The sequence below is a fragment of the Diospyros lotus genome, chromosome 15, assembly GCF_014633365.1.
Source record: "Diospyros lotus cultivar Yz01 chromosome 15, ASM1463336v1, whole genome shotgun sequence".
Taxonomy (NCBI): domain Eukaryota; kingdom Viridiplantae; phylum Streptophyta; class Magnoliopsida; order Ericales; family Ebenaceae; genus Diospyros; species Diospyros lotus.
In genome coordinates, this window is record NC_068352.1 from 2,375,209 (window position 1) to 2,394,978 (window position 19,770).

The 19,770-nt window shown below is 32.4% G+C and overlaps 2 protein-coding genes across 2 annotated transcripts; one reads left to right on the forward strand and one right to left on the reverse strand.

Annotated features, from left to right (window-relative positions):
* The first annotated feature begins 3,541 nt into the window (after positions 1-3,541).
* On the forward strand, positions 3,542-7,591 carry LOC127792456 (uncharacterized). Its single transcript, XM_052322944.1, has 2 exons — positions 3,542-3,892; positions 7,280-7,591. Exons 1-2 carry the CDS (start codon positions 3,610-3,612, stop codon positions 7,429-7,431), a joined length of 435 nt encoding a protein of 144 aa, XP_052178904.1. The 5' UTR covers positions 3,542-3,609; the 3' UTR covers positions 7,432-7,591.
* Positions 7,592-12,443: 4,852 nt separating this feature from the next.
* On the reverse strand, positions 12,444-14,139 carry LOC127792229 (mitogen-activated protein kinase kinase kinase 18-like). The gene has a single exon (XM_052322672.1). The coding sequence runs from the start codon at positions 14,035-14,037 to the stop codon at positions 12,664-12,666; it is 1,374 nt and encodes a 457-aa protein (XP_052178632.1). The 5' UTR covers positions 14,038-14,139; the 3' UTR covers positions 12,444-12,663.
* Positions 14,140-19,770: the final 5,631 nt, after the last annotated feature.

Consider the following 19,770-nt stretch of genomic DNA (forward strand, 5'->3'; position numbering starts at 1 on the left):
GTGTGTGAGTGTATATGTGTGTGTGTGCTGGGTTGCATGGTCGCGGTTGCCATGGCCGCGGCTATGCTGTGTGTATATATATATATATATATATATAAGTGTGTGTGAGTGTGTATTTATATATTTAGGTGATGGCTGGGGATGAGAGGTGATCGGAGAAGAGAGTTTGCTATGGGTTGTGGGGGTAAAAGAGGTATATTAAAATTATTGAAAATTTTGATGGGACGTGGGTTTTAAAGAGTAAATTTTCGGGTTCTGAATAGAATTTCCCATTATGGATGCCATTGCCTTGATTACAGTGGACAATAAATTTCATAGGTGAGGGAGGTGCTTGACTTTTTTTACCTGTTGCTTACACGGACACTTGGAGTTGTGCTTCGGCCATGTGGGTGTTTGATAGATATAGTCCTCCTTCCTCCACCTGTCTGATGCTCTCCTATCATCCGGCATTTCTGCGTCAATAGGTCTCACTCTCACAAACAAAAAACTCTTCAGTTTCAAGGCAAGAAACTGAATTCCCGATCATCCTAGGCCAAACATGATGACACCCTTGAGCGGGGCTGGTTATTGCTGTAGCAGAGTGGGAGTTCGTTTCCCCTTTTGGAGCTAAAGAAGAAAACAAGTACACCGTTACTCAAGTGCCTGTTCTACTTAAATGTGCCTGTTCTGATTGTTGAGTGGCCTATTCCAGGAGAATCACTATATTTGTTCCATTTGCAAATGAGTAGTGCTCTGACCCGTAGATTCTGAGAGTAGTTAGATAGGTCTGTGAAATGCCCATAATTCATCCACCAAGATTCCTTATGCTTTCTCGAGTCTTTTCCTTAGTCCAAATTCTGAGTCCTGTTGCATCCCTCTGCCTCTCTTTTCTTTGTACTGTCGAATATAATTTTTGAATCACTAGTTGAAATATCTAAAGGAACCCCCATGGCTATGAGTTCTATTGTCTAGAACCAAGAATCCTGGACTACCCAACAGGTTGCCATTTTTTTTTTTTCTTTTCACGTAGTTTATCCATCCATGTTAGTTTGACATAGGATATAATGGTCTTACAAGAAGATATAACTAGAGAGGAATGGCTGGAGCTTTAGAATTCATGTAATCAGCTTCACCTAGTGGATTAAGGCTTGCTTTGTTGTTGCTTCTTCACATTGGTTTCATGAATAATTTTCCAACACCTCAACTTATGTTCTTAGGACACAACCCAAAACAAATGAGATTGTGTCAAGACCCTAGGGCTGTAATAGTAATTGCAGCTTGTTGTAATTACTGCATTATATTTTTTATGTCACAAGTTGTAACTTTTTTAGTTTACAGTTAGAATTGAAAGTAACTTATAACTTTCAGTCACAATTGTAATTGAAAGCTAGAAGACCTATAAATAGGCCACTAATTGGAGAATCGGAAACTATGATGTGAAATAACAATAATTTATTCTCACTAATGCTTTGTGTCTTTTCTCCCTCTCCGCTCTCTCTGCTTTTCCTATTCTTTATGTTATCTATTTTTCTCGGTTTCTTTCTCTATTTTTTCCAAAATATTTGAAAGAAAACTTAGGTCTAGAAACTTGACAAATTGGTGCTGTAATTATCTAGGTTACATAGAGACGGAAAAATGATATTTTTTCAGAAAAAGTAGAAAATAGAAACGTGAAGAAAAATGTAAATTAAAAAATATAAGAATTTTTTTATAAATATAATTTTTAATATATAAAATTATAAAAAATGGTTTAAACATAATATAAACAAACATAAACAATAAACATACAACTATAAATAGAAAAGTATAACCAAATCAGAATCAGATGCTACAAAAATTGGGATTGCATGGTAATCTAAAAAGTAGTACTCTTCACCATCAAGAAAATTGAAAACAACTATAATAGGTCACTCCCAAATCCAAATGAGATGATGATATTTTAAAATAAAAATTACCTATAGATGAGGAGTAAGAATCAAGAAACACTGAAGCAAATCAAGCAATTGACGGCGAGTGCATTGAAGCAATTAAAGGCGAGTGCGAGAGGAGGGAACAATTGGCGACTACGAGAGGGAATGACAACCGTGAGACTGAGGCTTAAGGAATAATAATCGTCGGCGAGGGAATGACCACGAAGTAGCAAGAAGCAACGTCAAAGGAACGACAATCTTTGGTGAGGGAACAACGAAGGAGCAATAAGAAGCAATGGCGAGGGAACGATGGTAACAATCTTTGGGATTCGGAAACAAAAATAGTTTAGGGCTAAATTATAAATAGATTTAAGCGCGTTTGAATGAGAAGAAGAAGATTGAAGAAAACTTATATAATGATTGCTTAGAGACAAAAGCAAGATTATCAATCGTCGTAAATGCGTTTCCAACAATTTTTTTGTAATTTGTGAAATATCTTCAAAACGTTTTATAAATTACAAAAATAATCTAAAAAATATTTTAAACTGTCTTTACTATTTTTGAAATGAAAAACGTCTCAAAAACACCAAAATGGCATGTACGAGGCAAAGATGCAACAGAGGCAATTAATTACAGAACCATTTCAAGTAAGATGGGGATTTGCAGGCCCAATGAACCTCGGGAAAATTTGTAGGGAAGATATTTATGCGTAGGGTCAAGTTATAGGATGGTTTAGACTCTAGGGTGTACTTGATGCCTAGTTTTGGCCTAATGCTATCATCCTATCTATGCCATTGCTTCTCAGTTTTATTTGATTTATTGAAAACAATTATTAAAAATTTGAAAAACCCCACAGGAACCTCTCCATCTTTGTTAGTGAATTATTCCATCGAATCTAAGTTTGATCACTTAGCAAGAAAGAAAAATAGTTTGATCTCCCATTGGGAATGTAATCCTATATTCTTGGAGTGAATTGTTTCATCTAAAGCTTGAATCAAATGGCGATAGTAATGCTATTTTTTTTTTTTTTTTGTTGATTAGTGTGTATGTAAATCATAGCCTTATGCTCTCTTTCACTTAAATTTATGATTGATGAACACCATTTATATAATTGCACATGCACTCATAAGTTGGCTTATGGTTTGTCAAAATGCCACTGCCATTCATATTAGTAATTAATATTTCAAGTAACAATTGTTTATGCATGTATCTCCTACGTTATCTGTGGCTACAGAGCTCCGAAGAAAGAATAAGAGTTCGGAAACAGCAAGAGGAAAGATATACCATTCCCCTAGGCCCCAGCTCATGGAAAGTGTTGATTCTTAAACTGTGCTGCAAGTTGTACAAACACTCTGTTTGGAGCATAACAGGAGATGCCAAGGATCTATGTGGTATTGTTAATTAATTATCTTTACATTTAATTAGAGTTTATCTCTACCCACTATTATGTATTTAAGATCTGTGTACATGTAATAATATTAGAAATAAGTTCTAATATTAATGACCTCTAATGCTGACATTCATACATTAAGGAAGAAAAACTTTAACATAATCTGTAATTACAAAAAAAATGTTAATTTGTTAAGGATATATGCCTTTCTTTCTTTATGATGCCTTATCTCCATGCAGTCTCTTTTGTGCACCAGGCATCTTCTTTGTCCTTAAACAACTGATATTGAAGGATTATTCTTCCAGTTTTTGGTGGGTACAAGCTGAAAGGATGATCCAACTTTTGTTCACGCTCTTGATGGTTGAGATGGCTCTGAGCCTTAGCCTTGTGTTTAGAAACCCCATTAGGGACCTGTTGTTAATGGGGCTGGATAAGATGAAGACTGGGAGAGGGCCATTGATGGCTAAGAGTGTGTCTGGAACCTTATTTGTGGTATTTGTTTCAAGCTTATTAAGTGCAATGAAGATACAGAAGAGATCAATGGAGTCAGGTTCAGTCAATCCAACTGATCAGGTTCTAATGGCCTATCATCTGCTGGAAGCTTCCCTCATGGGTAATTTCTTTTCAATCTTTGCATATTCATCTTGGATAATTTTCATAGAGATAAATTCTTTTCTTTAGCCATCAATTATGTGCTATGCGTACTTAATTTGATGGTTCTTTGATGCTTTATTGAAATTTTTATCATCTAACATTTTTTGTGCTAGAATGTTATCTTATATTTCATTTCATATTTTTTTTTCTATAAGTGTCAAATAAATCATGTTGGGTAGGGTTGTGCAAAAAATCCGATCCACAGTATAAATCGGTCGAATCGAGCCACGCCAAACCAAATTGAATCGTGCAATTTTTGGCGATAAGTGATTCGGGACGATTTGAGGATTTCTCAAACCATTGGTTTGCAGTTTGAGAGTTGGGCACCAAACTAGTATTTTAATAATTAAAAATTAAAAATAAATTAAAATATAAAAGGGGTAGGGGGCTTGCGACTTCGTTTCTTTCTTGTTCCTAGCGCCGACCTTCCTTTTCACATTTGTTGCCTGTTAATCTATCAATTCCGTCCAAGATTTGGTCTATCCATTGCCACTAATGAGTCACCTTTGACTTCAACAACTTTATATTTCATTTGTTTTTCATTTTATGTTAATTGTCGAACGATCAAGATCTGATCTAAAGTATCATTTGTTTCTTTCTTGTTCTTTGGTTATTCCTCTTTATTTTGGCTCTCGACCCAACGTCGACCTTCCTTTTCACCTTCATCGTCGGTTAATCCGTCGATTCTATCCAAGATCTGGTCTATTGATTACTATCGATGAGTTGCCTTCGACAACTTAATATTTTGTTTGTTTTTCATTTCGTGTTAATCGTCGAACGACCAAGATCTGGTTTGAACTCTGAAGCGTCATTTGTTTTTTTCTTGTTCTTTGGTTCTTCTTCTCTATTCTGGCTCTCGACCCAACACCGACCTTCCTTTTCACCTTGAGCAACCCACACCAACCCGCACATTTAGTAAATTGCAAAAAGCACATCGAACGGCACTGCATTTTGCGGTGCAGTTTCCATACACCAAACCAAACGGTTTGGTTTTATAGAAAAATTGCATATACAGTTTGACGCACTAAATTGGTCAAATCGAACCGTGCACACCCTAATGTTAGGTATGGTTTAACTTAAAACTATAGATGCTTTTTAGTTTTCACAATAAAATTCTTATTTATAAAAAAAAAAATCATATCACGCTCAGCTATCAAGGGGATTGCTTCGCATGACCCCCTTTTTTTTTTTAGACCTAAAATTGATTTTGGGTTTGAATTGAACCCATGATTGTTTCAAACCATTTTAGTTCAATAAATTAAATTAATTTGAATTGTTTTCGTCTCCTTTATATTTGGGTTCGTTCTTTGGGAAAGAGAGAGAGAACTGCAACTGATAGATCGTCATGAAATCAATCGATATATAGAAAAATAGAGAGAGAGAGAGAGAGAGAGAGATAATGAGAGAGTCGTGATTGGCAAGGTTTCACTAGAGTTGTGATGGACATCTTTAGTTTGATTGAAGAACCTAGAAATCAAGGTTCTTTGATTGAAACAATAATCCAGATTTCTGGGTTCTTTAGGCTGCGTTCTCTTTACTTTTCAATTTTTAGTTTTGAGTTTTGAATTCATTTTCAATTTTATGTTTTGATAGTCTATTTTTAAAAAATTGAAAACGTGTTCTCTTTGTCATTTTGAAAAACTATTTTTCAAAACAGAAAATTAGAAAATGCGTTCTCTTTGAAATTTTGAAAATAATTTTTTAATAATATTTTATTCAATAAATTTGTTTATTCAGTAAATTAAAAATATTTAATGTTTATAAATTATTAAAAATATATCTACATTTTAAAGTTAATGAATTTTATAATATTTTTTCATTATAATAATAAAATATGAATAAATAAATGTGTTTTGAGTTTTGAATTTGTTTTGAATGAAAACACTCAAAACAACTTTTTTGTTGTTTTGAGTTTTCTTTACAATTTTTCTTTTTTGTTTTCAAAAATGCATTTTTAAAAACAGTAAAGAGAACGCGTTTTCATTATTTTAGAAAATTGAAAACTAAAAATGACTTGAAAACAGTAAAGAGAACGTAGTATTAATTTTTTAATATTTAATTTAATTTCTTAGTTCTTTGATCTTAGATTTTTTATTTTTTGATCGAACAAAGAATTTGAATTTTTCAGTTTGTTAATTTGATTGAAGAACCCAGATAAAATGAACAAGAACCCAAAAATTTGGGTTCTTTGATCAAACAAAGATTTCGAACATCTTTGTTCAATCAAAACACCTAGATAATAGCTAGGTCGACGAGGCCAAAAATATTGGTTCTTCGATCCAATCTAAAGCAAATTGATTAGCTTTAGTGTTATTGGTGATATCATCCTCGACTAGTATTATTCTTGTTTTTTTAATAATAATAGTGAGAGGAGCATTTTGATTAGAAAAAACAAACATAAGTTTATTAACAACACGAGCATAAGTGATCAACATTTTTAAAATTTAAGAAAAATGCATACTATTTTTAAAACCCTAAGAATGGCTTAGGGTTGGTGCAATTTTAAAAAAACTTCAATGTGGTTAATGAAATTTACCCTTTTATTAAATTACCACATTTTCTTTTTAAGCTAGTATTTGTTAATTAAAATGAGTAAGATAGTCATGTAATTTTTTTTAGAAAATTTAATAAATACAATATAAAATACTTTTTATATCTCACTTTTTTATGTCTATATATTAGTTAACAAATATTACTTAAGTAAAATAACAGTGCAACTTATTAGTAATCATTGGTTACAAAGAAAACACCCATTAAAGTACTTTACAATAAGGGTAAATAGCAATTTTTTTTTTATAAATTTATAATTTTATCCAATTATTTTAATTTTAAAAATTATATTCTAATTGACTCAATTTTATTAATATCTGAAATCAATTTGCAAGACATATATTATTGCTAATGTAGCATGCCACAGGTCATAAAAAAAAATTAGTGTGATCCACATATATACATAAAAAAAAATAAAAAAAAAAATGACTAACTAGAGTTAATAGACAAAGTTTTAGTTCAGGTTAATAGGTTCTATTCGTCTTTTTATTTTTTATGACACGTTGCGTGCCACATCAGTAATGATATTCTTAGCAAATTACTTTCAAGTGTTGGGTAAAATTGCACTTAATTGAGATATAATTACCAAAATTGAGATGATTGAATAAAGTTGTAAATTCGCAAAAAAAATTTAAGTTTTTTTTTTTTTTTTTTGCTATTTTCCCTTAAAAGTAATTATAAAAATATCACCGCTGAAAAATATTATTCTAATAATATATTGGTTAAAAAATTGTAGAAGAATATTTGTTTCTTTTTGTTTATTTATTTATTTATTTCTATTCACCTTGATGCACAGGATTCTGCCTCTTCCTCGGGTTGATGATAGATCGACTGCATTACTTTAACAAAGAGCTCTACCGTACAAGGATTAGTTTGGAGGAAGTGAAGGGAAAACAATCTGCAAAGCACACAACCAAGGAACCCAATCCTACTATGAGGAAGCTTTGAGATATGAACCTTTATATACAGACATACATGCATATATATATATATATTTAGATTATCTTAATTAATTTGCTTAAAATTTGTAATTATAAATACCTAATTTCATTACTCTCTTATATATTTTTTGCAATTATTTCTACAACGTACGATACGTTAGCTCATATATATCGTTTCATATTCTCTCCCTTTTCATTATCGCTTACGTATTTTTAGTCTTCTTAAATCGTAATCAGATATGGTATATCATATATCTTATTTTTAATTAGATAAGGATCAAAGTCTAATCATTATGACCCTATATGGTACACCAACATATCCTTACGTGGGTGCTAATGAGTTGTGCAGGGTAGTTGGGATTGCAGCTAGTAGTGCTCATTGGAGTAGTTGGCCACCACCTCAGCTCTATGAGTTGAATTTTAATGGCGCTATTCATGATGAGTGTCGTCTGGTTAGGGTTGGTGTTATCATTTGTGGTTTCATGGGTTCTCTCATTGTGGCCCTAATGAGGTCAATTGCATAGAGGCACGGGTAGTAGCTTTAGAAGGGGTTTATATCTCTGGCTAAAGAGGGAGTTGGGCAATACATATTAATTGAGAGAGATTCAAAATTTGATTGTGTTGGATTTGATTTATTACACACATCATGTAGTGGTCCATGCATGGCCATTGTATTCAAACCATTCTCCATATGTTAGATAGAATCAACCTAATAATTATACCCGATTTTAATTGAATTGAGCTGATTCAATTTTGTTTAACAGTTAAACTGATTCTAAATTCAATCAATATAAAAGCCAAACTAAATTCATTTCACCTCTAGTATATTGTATTAAAATGAAAGCACTGGTCCAGCAGCAAATGTTGGTGGTGGGGGGTATTAATTTAAGCTGACATGATATATACATGCTTGATCTCTTTTAAGAAAAATATACTGTTATGGGTTAAATAAGTTATTATATTTTAATTTTGAGATTAAATTAATCACCATACTTTAAAATAGAGTGAAATATATCATTATATTTTTAGAACTAGAGTCGAATTACAATTAGGGTGTGTTTGATAGCATTTAGTTAGAAAAGAAAATATTTTCCAATTTGCATGAAAAACAAAAATCATCTCCCCCTAGATGAAATTTTTCATGAAAAAGAGGCAAAAATATGCTTTAATGATTGTATCATGGAATTCAATTTCATGAAAAATATAGTGTGTTAAATACTAAAGATGGAATTCAATTCCTTGGATGTGACATTTTCCTTGCTATCAAACATACCCTTATATTCTAAAAGTCAAAATTGTTATGTTACCCCCATTGAGCAACATATCAATTGCCCGATACAGACAATTTCAGATATGAGGAGTGGGCCCCATGGGGGGTGGGGGGCTGGGGCCCACTCTCCCCTTGATAGCCCAAGTCGAGCAACATAAATGTTGCCCGACAGGGGCAACAAATCATCTGTCTTCTAAAATAAGCCAAATAAATTATTGCACTTTTAGATTTGGGGTCATATTAACTACTATGATAGATGTTTTAATTTTAGATTTGGGGTCATATTAACTACTATGATATAATTTTAGATTTGGGGTCATATTAACTACTATGATAGATGTTTTAATTTTATGAGCAATATTAACACCATTTCTAATCAAAACAACCATATATAGGTAGTGTTTGTTAACTAAAATATAAACAAAAAAAATAGGATATAAAAAATATTCAAAATAAAAGTATTTTATATTGTATTTGTTAAATTTATCTAGTGACTCTTAAAAAAGAAGTCACGTGATTTTTTATCTAGGTTTTTTTAGATCAATTTATCTCTCCACCTTTAGATAAATTTATCTTGATCATTATATATAAGAAAAAAATGATGCATATGTTTTTCAGTGTATTCTAAAAAATTTAACAAATAGTTTAATAAAAAATTTGTAATGCTTCCCAATTTTATTTTGACCTTTTTATACCTTGATCTGAAAAATATTTTAATATTATCTTAATATAATATTATTTTTTTTGTTTTAACAAACACTACTATAGAAAATGCACAAATCGAATGCTAGATTCATATTTGAAAAATCTCATATAGTTGAAGTTTGTGTTTTTTTAAATACAGTGACCAAGTTAGTTTTTAAAAATAAAATAAAATAAATTATTTAACAGGAAACTCAAAGAATATATAGAGCAATTAAAGATAGCCTCTTGGATACAGAGTTTATTAATAGGCCTGCATCTATATGATATGCCACAAGCATCCATAGGTCACAGCAAGCCACCTAATATAATAATGGCCAAAAAGAGAGGACCTATGTGCCTTAAATTGTGAATTTGATTGGCGGCCTGCTGCTTGAATGAAGCTGAACTGGATCCAGCCAGCATCATGCCCATTTTTATATGCTATACGTCTTGGTAAAGATTGTCTTTAGCACTTGTTTAGATAACTAAGTTTAATGTATTCTATTTTTAGTTATTAATATAATATTTTAAAATATAATATATTTATTATTCATTAATAAGAGCGGTGGGATCTTAAAGATAATGTATTAAATGTATCTTAATAGAACCTTATATTATATGGGCAATGCTCATTATTGTTCTAAAAGTAATGGTTAAGAAGTATTAAATATATTTACTTTTAGACTATGTATTTATTATATTTTGCTTTTGGGTTTAAACCTTTTTTATTAGTTTGTGCTAGAATAAATATATTTATTATAATTATTGTCGAGATATAATAATAAATTTACTTAATTAAAAATGTGGTCGTCAAGTCGCTTGAATTTATTAAAAAAATAATAATTAGAAGGCGCAAAGAAATTCTCGCGCAGACATTCTGATGTTTAAATTAGACACCAAAAGAAATGAAAACTGTATTAAAATCAATATCAGAAACAAGGAAATGTTGAATCTTCATAAAAAAATTTAAATGTAATTATTTAATTTGCACATCTACGGAACTCCTACGTGTAAATTAAATTTACACCTCTTTCTTACACATACATATATATTATATGTGCATATGTAAGCAAGAGCTAGGGTTGACATCAACCAGCACTAAACCTAAACCCTAGTAGCTTTTGCCATTTTGACTCTCATTTGTGAGGTCACACTACACTTCATCATTCTTCTTCTAGAAAAGCAAATTAAATGCCCCCCATGTTGTTCTTGGAAGGGTGGGAGGGTGTCCTTACTCATTTCCATATATAATTTTAGTAAAGTAATTAATGTCTGAATAAAATTTGTACATCATATGTCTCTATCTCGTTAAACTCTTCATTCATAGGGTCAAAACACCATTAAATTAAACCAATTTTATTTGTAACCTTAGTGAGATGGTCTTTTTTATAATAAAATGCTAATTAAAACAAAAAAATAAAAATATTATATTGATATCGTATATAAATACCATCAAGAACGTCACTTCAAATGTTAAAATTAAATATCTAAAGTATCACTTTTTGGGGAGATTTTATATTCAAAATTGGGTTGAGAAATTCATAGAAGAGGGGGTTACACTGCCCAATGCTGCTATGTATGGGGCACAGGAAGCGACGGTGTGAAGTGGAAGTGGGGTTTGACCAAAGCAAATTGCTATGAATGGAGTTTAAGATGGGAAAGGGGGGGTTTGACTTTGCCCCCTTCCATTTATAAAAAGAGAAGAGGGACAAGCTTTTGAGGAGTCATCCATTGATTCCACTCTTGAAAGTCGCTCATGTTCACACAAAAAAGTCAAACCCACAATGAATGGTTGATTTGGTATGGTTGACTTGACTCCACCACTTTTAATTCAAACCCATGGCCCTCCAAGCCACAATAGGCTGCATTTCTACCTCTTCCTCTCTCTCACTTCATGTCATATGGTGGACTTTGAGAGGGTTGTTTAATTAGTTTACACAAAGTTAGGATCAGACCAATCTAATTAACATATTATATACGATGTTATATGTACTTTTGTATTTATTTGGTCTTTATTTAAATTGTGCTTCTCGGTCTTGAACTAAACTGGGTTTTTTAGTCTAAATATTCGTGAACTATGTGGTATTAGCTCGATTTTGTTCAATTTTTTTATTATAATTTACTTCTATTTTAGTTCATGTTTTTTTAAAATCTATAGATATTGAACTCAATTAGATTAATGCATCTAAGTTATATAGACTAATTCAAGTTGAATTGTATAAACAATGACGAAGTCCCAGTTGACATTGGGTGCCGGTGTGTTTCAAGCAAATCAATGTCTCCAGTTGCCGCAAATGACCCAATCATTACTCACTACATTATTGCATAAATAAAAAGAACAAATAATTTAATAAGGGTGTGCTAGGTATTATTTTTCTTAAATACAATATTTAAAATAAAAAACATTTGATAAAGTGTTATTGTGCTCTAAAAAAAAAAACAAATTAAGTTACTTTATTAAGTAATAACACGTCTCCATATTTTTGCTAGGACTCGTCAATTTTAAAGATCATATCATAATTTGTTATTTTGTATGTCTATATCACAACAAGAAAATGTTATCAAAACACATGTTTCATATTTTTAGCATTAAAAAATAGGACACTATACTCGATTATCAAACATTACTTTTTATTAATATTGCTTTCATAACATAACGCAAAAATCAAATCGTAACATAACACAATAACACAAAATGAGTTTTAAAGTGGGTTATTGTGAAACAAATGAGATGTCAAAGGGGATTTAGATGCCAAAATGATGTAATTTTAATAAATCATAAGACCTAAAATATCAAATTAAAGTTTTCTCATTTATTATTATATGTAGTTTGTTTTTTTTGTTTTGTTTGAAGAGGGAGTTTGTTCCTTGTTAGTTTTCTCTTTACGGAATTTGTTTTCGTTGTGATGATCGAAATATGTTCTAACAAATAGTTATAGATACTTCAGCGGCCTTTTAATTAATGATTTTTTTATTTAAAAAATAAATTAAAATTACAAGGAATCTCTTTAAAAATGACTGAATTCACCTGTGATTTACATGAATCTAATGCTCTTGCCAACTCATTACTTGGAAAATTTTCAAACTAAAGCAAAATTCATGAGCTCAATCAAAGGCCGAAAAGGTCTTACTTGCCTTGGTGGGGGAGGTAAAAGCGGGAGAAAATGCAAGTAATGAGAACAGAGCTGGAAACAAGAAAATCTATCGAATTATGGACTAGATTTGTTCTTGTTCCTTCTGATCAGAAAGAACCCATCAACTGGTCTGATTAATGTTTCAAAAATATTAATTTGGGGCGAAGCATGATCTGAAAATATCATCAAAACACTGCCATTTCTGAACGGGAATGAATGAGAAACTCAAACTGAACAAGAACAAAACTTTCCTTAGCTTTCTCTGCAAAGCGAGAAATCTACTGATAGTGATCAATGATACAATCAATTGGAACAAAAGTTGTTGTTCAATTAATTCGAGATCTTTGACATTTCCACATTTCATCACAGAATCTATCGACACAGAAAGCGATTCGCTTTCCGAAATCGTGCGAACAGAGTAATCTGTTGATGGATCACCCGAAGTGGAAGCTTCATTTTCTGGGTTGCCACCGGAATTTTCCTGGGAAAGTGATGAAGTTTCCTCGGTGTTCTTGCTTCTTACTGTGATCCAATCTTCGTCCGAATTCCAGTTGGGAAAATTTGGATCTGATTCTGAAGCATCCCCGATCAAACGTCTGAGCCTCTCCGGCGGAGAATTTGGAGAAGAGACGAATTGGATAGTGCTCCGGCGAGCTTCCGGCACCTCCATTGAATCCCAAAAGGCTTGATCCAACACACTCGTCGGAGAATTCCGAGTGAATTCATCTGTTTCTGGAGAATTCGATTTCATATAGTCGAGAAATGGGTGTTGAAGAAGCTGCTTGGCCGTCCACCTCTGCTTCGAATCTCGTTCCAAACACTTGCTCAGAAAATCCTTGGCCTCGTCGGAAAACCAGACTGGGCACTCCGGCGAGTCGGGGGAGAACGCGATCCGGTACAGAACCGAGACGGGTTCGGCCGCCCGGGGCCAGGGGCCCGACCCGGTGGCCATCTCGACCATGGTGCAGCCCAGAGCCCAGACGTCGGCGGCGAACCCTTGCTCCTCACCGCGCGCAACTTCCGGCGCCATGAACGCCGGAGTGCCCGAAAACGCTGACGTCGACACGTCTCCATTTTCCACCCGCCGAGCGCAGCCCAAGTCGGTGATCTTGGCGCCCTCTTCGCTGACCAAAATGTTCTCCGCCTTGATGTCGCAATGCGCCAAGCCGTTCGAGTGAAGGTACTCCAAGCCTCGCAGGATCTGACGCGCGTAGGTTCGGATGGCAGGCTCGGCGAGCGAGCCTCCCCTCCGGTCAATCTCGTCGGAGAGGGTGCCGCCGGCGACGTATTCGACGAACAAATTGTACAAATTGGAGGTGCTTTCTCGCGTGATTTCGAAACCCAAGTACTGGACTATGAAGGGGGAGTTCAGCCGGGAGAGAAGGAGTTGTTCTTTCTGTAAGGAGGAGGAGTGGTGGAGGTCGGCAGACTTGACGGCGAAGAGGCGGCCAGAGTCTGCGGCGGTGGCGAGAGACACGATGGCGGATGCTCCCCGGCCGATGGCGGGTCCTCGTATCCAGGCCATAGAGGAACTTGGTTTGGGAGTGAATGAAGAATTCGATTGGGTATTTATATGATGGGTTTGAGCTGCGCCGTTGCCTCTTGCCTGTATCGTCCTAATGCTTTTGGTTAGAATACAAAGAATCTTTCTTGTTTCTAACCAATCACCCCGGCCTGCCCCTTTTTCTAATTAGACTTCAATTACCATTAATTAATTAAAAAATATTACACTTACAAAGTCTAACCTCTACCCACAAGTTTTCACGCTCCTTTTTAAGTTTTATTGACAGTGAGTTAGAGTTTTGGTTTCACCTAATTTTGTAAAATTAATGAGTTTTGGAATTTCAATTAAGAAATTTTTTTTTTGAATAAATTCAAAAGGCCATTTTATTAATAATTTAGATTTTTTAATTTGGTTAGTTGGAATATGTCTTAATTTAAAATGCTTTTTTAGTTATTTTTAATGAAATTCTTAGTTTAAAAAAAATGTATATGAAAATATACAAAAATACATATACATATATATATATACATATATATATATACACATAATTGACTTCTTTATGAATATGGTGTCCCAAGAATTGACGGTAGCTTCAGTTGGGAGAGAAACACGTGGCAAAAGTTGGGGGGGGGGGCGGGGCGGGGGGTGGTGGGGGTGGGTTGTGACAGCTTCGGCCGACCATGGGCGGCGGTGGATTAGCCTTGAATTGAATTGAAAGCCAACTGCTTAGAAAAAAAATAAAAAATAAAAAGACAACTGGGAAGCACGTGCCGACTCTCCGATATCAACGGGGACGGAAGACGGACGTAATCGAGGCACGTGATCAGTATGATGATGCTGCCTCTTTCCCGTAAGCGTTCTCTTTTCTCCCCTTTTTTGCCAGAGCTTGTTTTTGCGGCGCGTTTTGCTTTCGCCACACGCCACTGTTAGATGCTGCTACTGCTGCGTAGCCTTGTACGCCTCCCTGGCCGTTGCCAATCGCCGTGTGCAATACCCAAATCATAAATAACTGAAAATTTTTCTTTCTACAAGTACGAATTTATTAAAAAAAATCAAAGATTCTAATAATTTAAATAATTAATAAAAATATACAAATATAAAAAATATAATCCTTCTAATATTAAAAAAATGTATACCTTGTCAGGGAAGATTTTTATTAGTACCATCCTTTAAAAAATCATTTATTAAAATAATTTCTTTAAGAATTATGTTAAATTTGATTGCCCAAAATTAAAAATTGTGTTGTCAACTTTAAAATACTCACTAAAATTAAGGAAGAGTAAAAGGTCGGTTTACCATAACTAATTGAACTTGTTGATTTTGTTTGATTTTTTCCTTGTATTGGTTCGGTTCGGTTAATTTTTCTCAAAAATTTAGTTTTTGATTCGATTTTTTAATTAGAAGAATTGAATTGATCGAATTTTAAAATGATATTATTTTGATATTTATAAAATAATGTCATTTTCTTTAATTTTATGTATTTTTTATCGATTACTTAAATTTTCTTGCATTTCTTCAATTTAATAGATTTGGTTTGATTTATATGATTTGAATTCTATTTTTTTGATTATCGATTTATTGGATATATCGAAATTCATGAATTGATTAAACTGAACTAAGAAGTAAAACTAAACTAAACTAAACTAAACTAAACGGACCAAATATTTGTACACCCCTAACCAAAATAATCAATTAGGTTGCATATAACCCAAATTGATGGAGAACAATTATTTAATTATAGTGTAATGTTTGCGTCCCAATGCTTAAAGTGTACCAATATATATTATTTTTAAATAAAATATATTTGTAATATTTTATTGAATTAATAAAATTAGTTTAAAATTAAAAGTAAGATATAATAAATATATTTTATTTTAAAAATATTGTGTATTTACTACAACTTAATAATTGCCTTTAAAATAATGATTAAACAACAATAAATATATCATATTTTTAAATAATATGTATTCATTATATCTTATTTTTAATTATTATTTTAAGAACAATAATTAGGGTTACTCTAATTATATTAGTTAAAATAACTGAAATAACCAAATTATAACACTTTAACTAATTGGTGGGTTTTTATAGTTAGTGACTTTTCTATAAATAGGCTAAACTTTAAGAATATTTTTTTATCAAATAATATATATTTGGCTTACAGAAAACAGTTTAATTATTTGGTTACAAATTCAAAACTAGAAAATTTCATAAATAATTGGTTAATTTCTCCATTTCACAAATATTTCTTTTTAATTCAAATAATTATATGTTAATTTAATATTTTTTAGTTTGTTCAGTAGGTTTGGTTTAATATTTTATACAATTTTGACTCGATTTAATTATCAAACTGATTAAATACTCATCCCTAATTGTATATAAATTGTGTTTATAAAATCATAGATAAAAAGGGTTTTTCTGTTAAAGTACATTTAATGTATTTGATTTTTAGTATTTATATATTTTTATTAATTATTAAAATATTAAAAATAAATATATTAAATATACTTTAAGGAGGATTGTTACAGATTCCTTAATAAAAAGGAAATTAGAATTAGAGAGGACTTGGAGGTGAAGGAAGAGGTAGTCTGTGTATGTGGACGGAACAAAACGTCATGCCTCCAACGCACGCCTCTCTAAAAGCTGCTAAAGTCCCCTTTCCAAGATTCTAAGATAACTCAGCCTATAAAGCTTATACTAACACGTAGGTAATACTATTTATTGTTTTAATCATAATAATTGAAGTTAAATAAATTTATAGTATTTTTAATTAATGTATACTTACTATATTTTATTTCTTTCTATAGAATTTGTATTAATTGATGATAACTATATCATATTTACAATTAATGTGTATAAGAAAGTGGACTCAAGTTTAAGATAAGCTCAAGAGGAAGAAGTTCAAAGAATGAGCATTGAGAGACCTTTATGATGGAATAGTCTTTGGGAAACCCTATGGAGTCTGAGAAACTCCCTTGTGTTCAGAAAGGTACATTTTTTGAGGGACTCTTGGTGGTATGACGTAATTGGCCCGTTTGTTGCAGCTTAATTAAAAAAATTATAACTTATAATTTCTTAAATTATAGTTTCTAAAATTTAGAATAAGTTGTGAACTTATTTGCTGCACCTTCTTAGAAGTTGTAGTTAAATAGTTATGGTATTTGATAACATAACCTGTAAAATAACTTATTTTTGTATAATTGTCCATAATACCTTTAGTAGTTATAGAATGATAATTTAAAAATTAATTAGTGTATATATATAAGTTTCAAGTGTCATAAAAAAATTAATTAAAATATAGAGAGAGGAATATGACGAGAGAGAGGAAGAGATTTGAAAATGGAGATGGCAGTGAAAAAGAAAAACCCATGATTACGTAAACAAGAGAGTAATTCTTTGCTAAAAATAAGGGCAAAATTATCATAAAAATGTAATTATTTAAGCAGAAGTTGTAAAAGCTGGGGTATTCCAACTTTGAAAAAGCCAGCTTATACCCCTTCTAAAAGTTAGTAGAAGCTATAAGTTAGAATTCTATAAATTAAAACAAACACTACATCCCAACTTTTTTGAAGCTAGAAGATAGAAGTTGCAGCTTTTAAGTTGCAACAAACAAGGCCAATGACTATAAATCAAATTATCTCTGAGATTTTTGTTTGGAGATCCATGATAGACAATATTAAAAGACTCTATTTGCATGGTCTCCTGGTGATCGAAAACTAGGAGATCTATGGTCTCTTGGAGATTGGCCGGTGGGCGAAAATTTGGCGAAAATTTGGAGACCTATACCATGACACTATTTCTGTCTCCCAAAGATTGCAAGTTGCCACCTGAAATCCCTTTTAATTAGCGTGGAGAAGGAGAGATTCCAAACAAATTACAAACAAGATAACTTCGACGTCTAAAAAATTCTTTTGAGAGCTCTATGAAAAGAATAAATATTACTCATAAAAATCTTAATTTTAATAAATTTTAAAATGTCAAAATAAACATTATCAGTAAAAATATTAATTATAATAAATCTCAAAAAGTTTAAAGCTCTTTTATAAATACATGAACCCTTATTTCAAAAGAGATACCTCTTTAATATTGGTTTCAATACAACTTTTAAATCTTCAATATTTGACTTAAGTATCGAAGTATTTGTGCAGAAACTTCCTTATACCCTTTAATCGTTTTTTATTGGCAGAGTTCAAATAACTTGATAGTGATATTTTTAATTAATAAATTTATTATTATGTTTAAAGACGAGATTATAAAAATTAAAAGTACTTGTATCCTTTTGTTCATGTTTCAAGGCGTAAATTTTAAATCTTAAACGAAATTATTAATTGCGTAGATATCACCATGTAGATAAAAAAAAAAAATGTGTTACATTCGCAGCTTTAAGACTGCCATAAGTATCAATCAAAATTTTATTAAATGTTACATCTGAAACGAGCGCTAGCCAGAGATACATTGCCACATAAATACGGGCCGCCTTGTGCCACCCAACAAATGTTTGGGGAAAAAGTAATAATGTGGGCTGACATAATAATAATAATAATAATAATGGAAGCAAGAAATAACGGCCACCGCTCCAAAAGCAAAGGTAGAAAATAAAAACTCATCTAGATATTTAGTTGTCATGTTCTTAGTGATATTTGTACGTTGTCCTGTTCTATAGGTTGCATAAAAATATAAATGGGGATCTTATTCATCGAGGAAATGATAATTTTTTTAAAATATAATTTTTAATTAAGAACATTTTGAAAAATAGTTATTTAATTTAAAATATACATAAAATTTCATAATATATTCAAATAAATTTTGAAAAAAAATAAAAAATTTTGACTTAGAGACCAAATATTTTCCATTTCTAATTTTTTTGTGAACGAAAATATATTTTTACGTGATATGCCCTGCAAATTTGGAGAGTCACGGGGACTTAAAAGAGTCGTAAGACATGAACATGAAGTCAAAAGGGCCAACGGGTTACAGGAGATTAAAGAAACAAGCCAAATGAGCAAGATGTTGAACTGAGACTGAGTAGGGAGGACCCACTCGATCATGACCAAGTGGGTGTGATACTACTTTAGTTTTTTGGGCATAACTCTCTCGTTCGGATTCCGATTGAGGTGATTTAAAATCTTATAGAAAGTCAAGATAATTATCCACAACTTTTGTGTTTTGAATTTTGAGAGATCCTGATCGCATCAAGGCTGAAATCAGCTGGGACCAAGTAGGGAAGACTCACTCGATCATGACCGAGTGGGTGTGATATTATTTTGATTTTTCGGACATAACTCTCTCGTCCAAGTTTCGATTGAGGTGATTCAAAGTCCTATGGCAAATTTAAGAGAATTATTTACAACTTTTATGTTTTGAATTTTGAGAGATATGTGTTACATTAAAGTGGAAATATGGCTTGAAGTTGAGGTATGAGAACCACTCAAGATCGAACCAAGAGCAAGGAAAAAAAAGGCATCGAGGCCAAGTGGGAAAAGACCCACTCGGTCATGATCGAGTGGGTCATGAAAAGAGGAGAGAACCTACTCGGTCATGACCGAGTGGGTATCATTTGCGCTTCTACAGATGGACTTTGAGACTCTCGGATGGGTCGCGAAATCTATGGAATGGGCCGCAACACTCTTGCCGTGATTGTTGCGCGCCTTCCATCTCCCTCCTCTATAAATACTAGGCCACGCCTCCGACACAAGGTACGCACTTTTGAGTATTTTCAATACGATTTCACACTTTTGCTCTCGAGAACTAACT

Excerpts from the sequence above, each read along its gene's own strand:
- LOC127792456 (XM_052322944.1), top strand. The coding sequence starts at position 3,610 with ATGATCCAACTTTTGTTCACGCTCTTGATGGTTGAGATGGCTCTGAGC. Across the intron at positions 3,893-7,279 it reads GCTGGAAGCTTCCCTCATGG|GATTCTGCCTCTTCCTCGGG; the intron begins GTAATTTCTTTT and ends CTTGATGCACAG.
- LOC127792229 (XM_052322672.1), bottom strand. The coding sequence starts at position 14,037 with ATGGCCTGGATACGAGGACCCGCCATCGGCCGGGGAGCATCCGCCATC.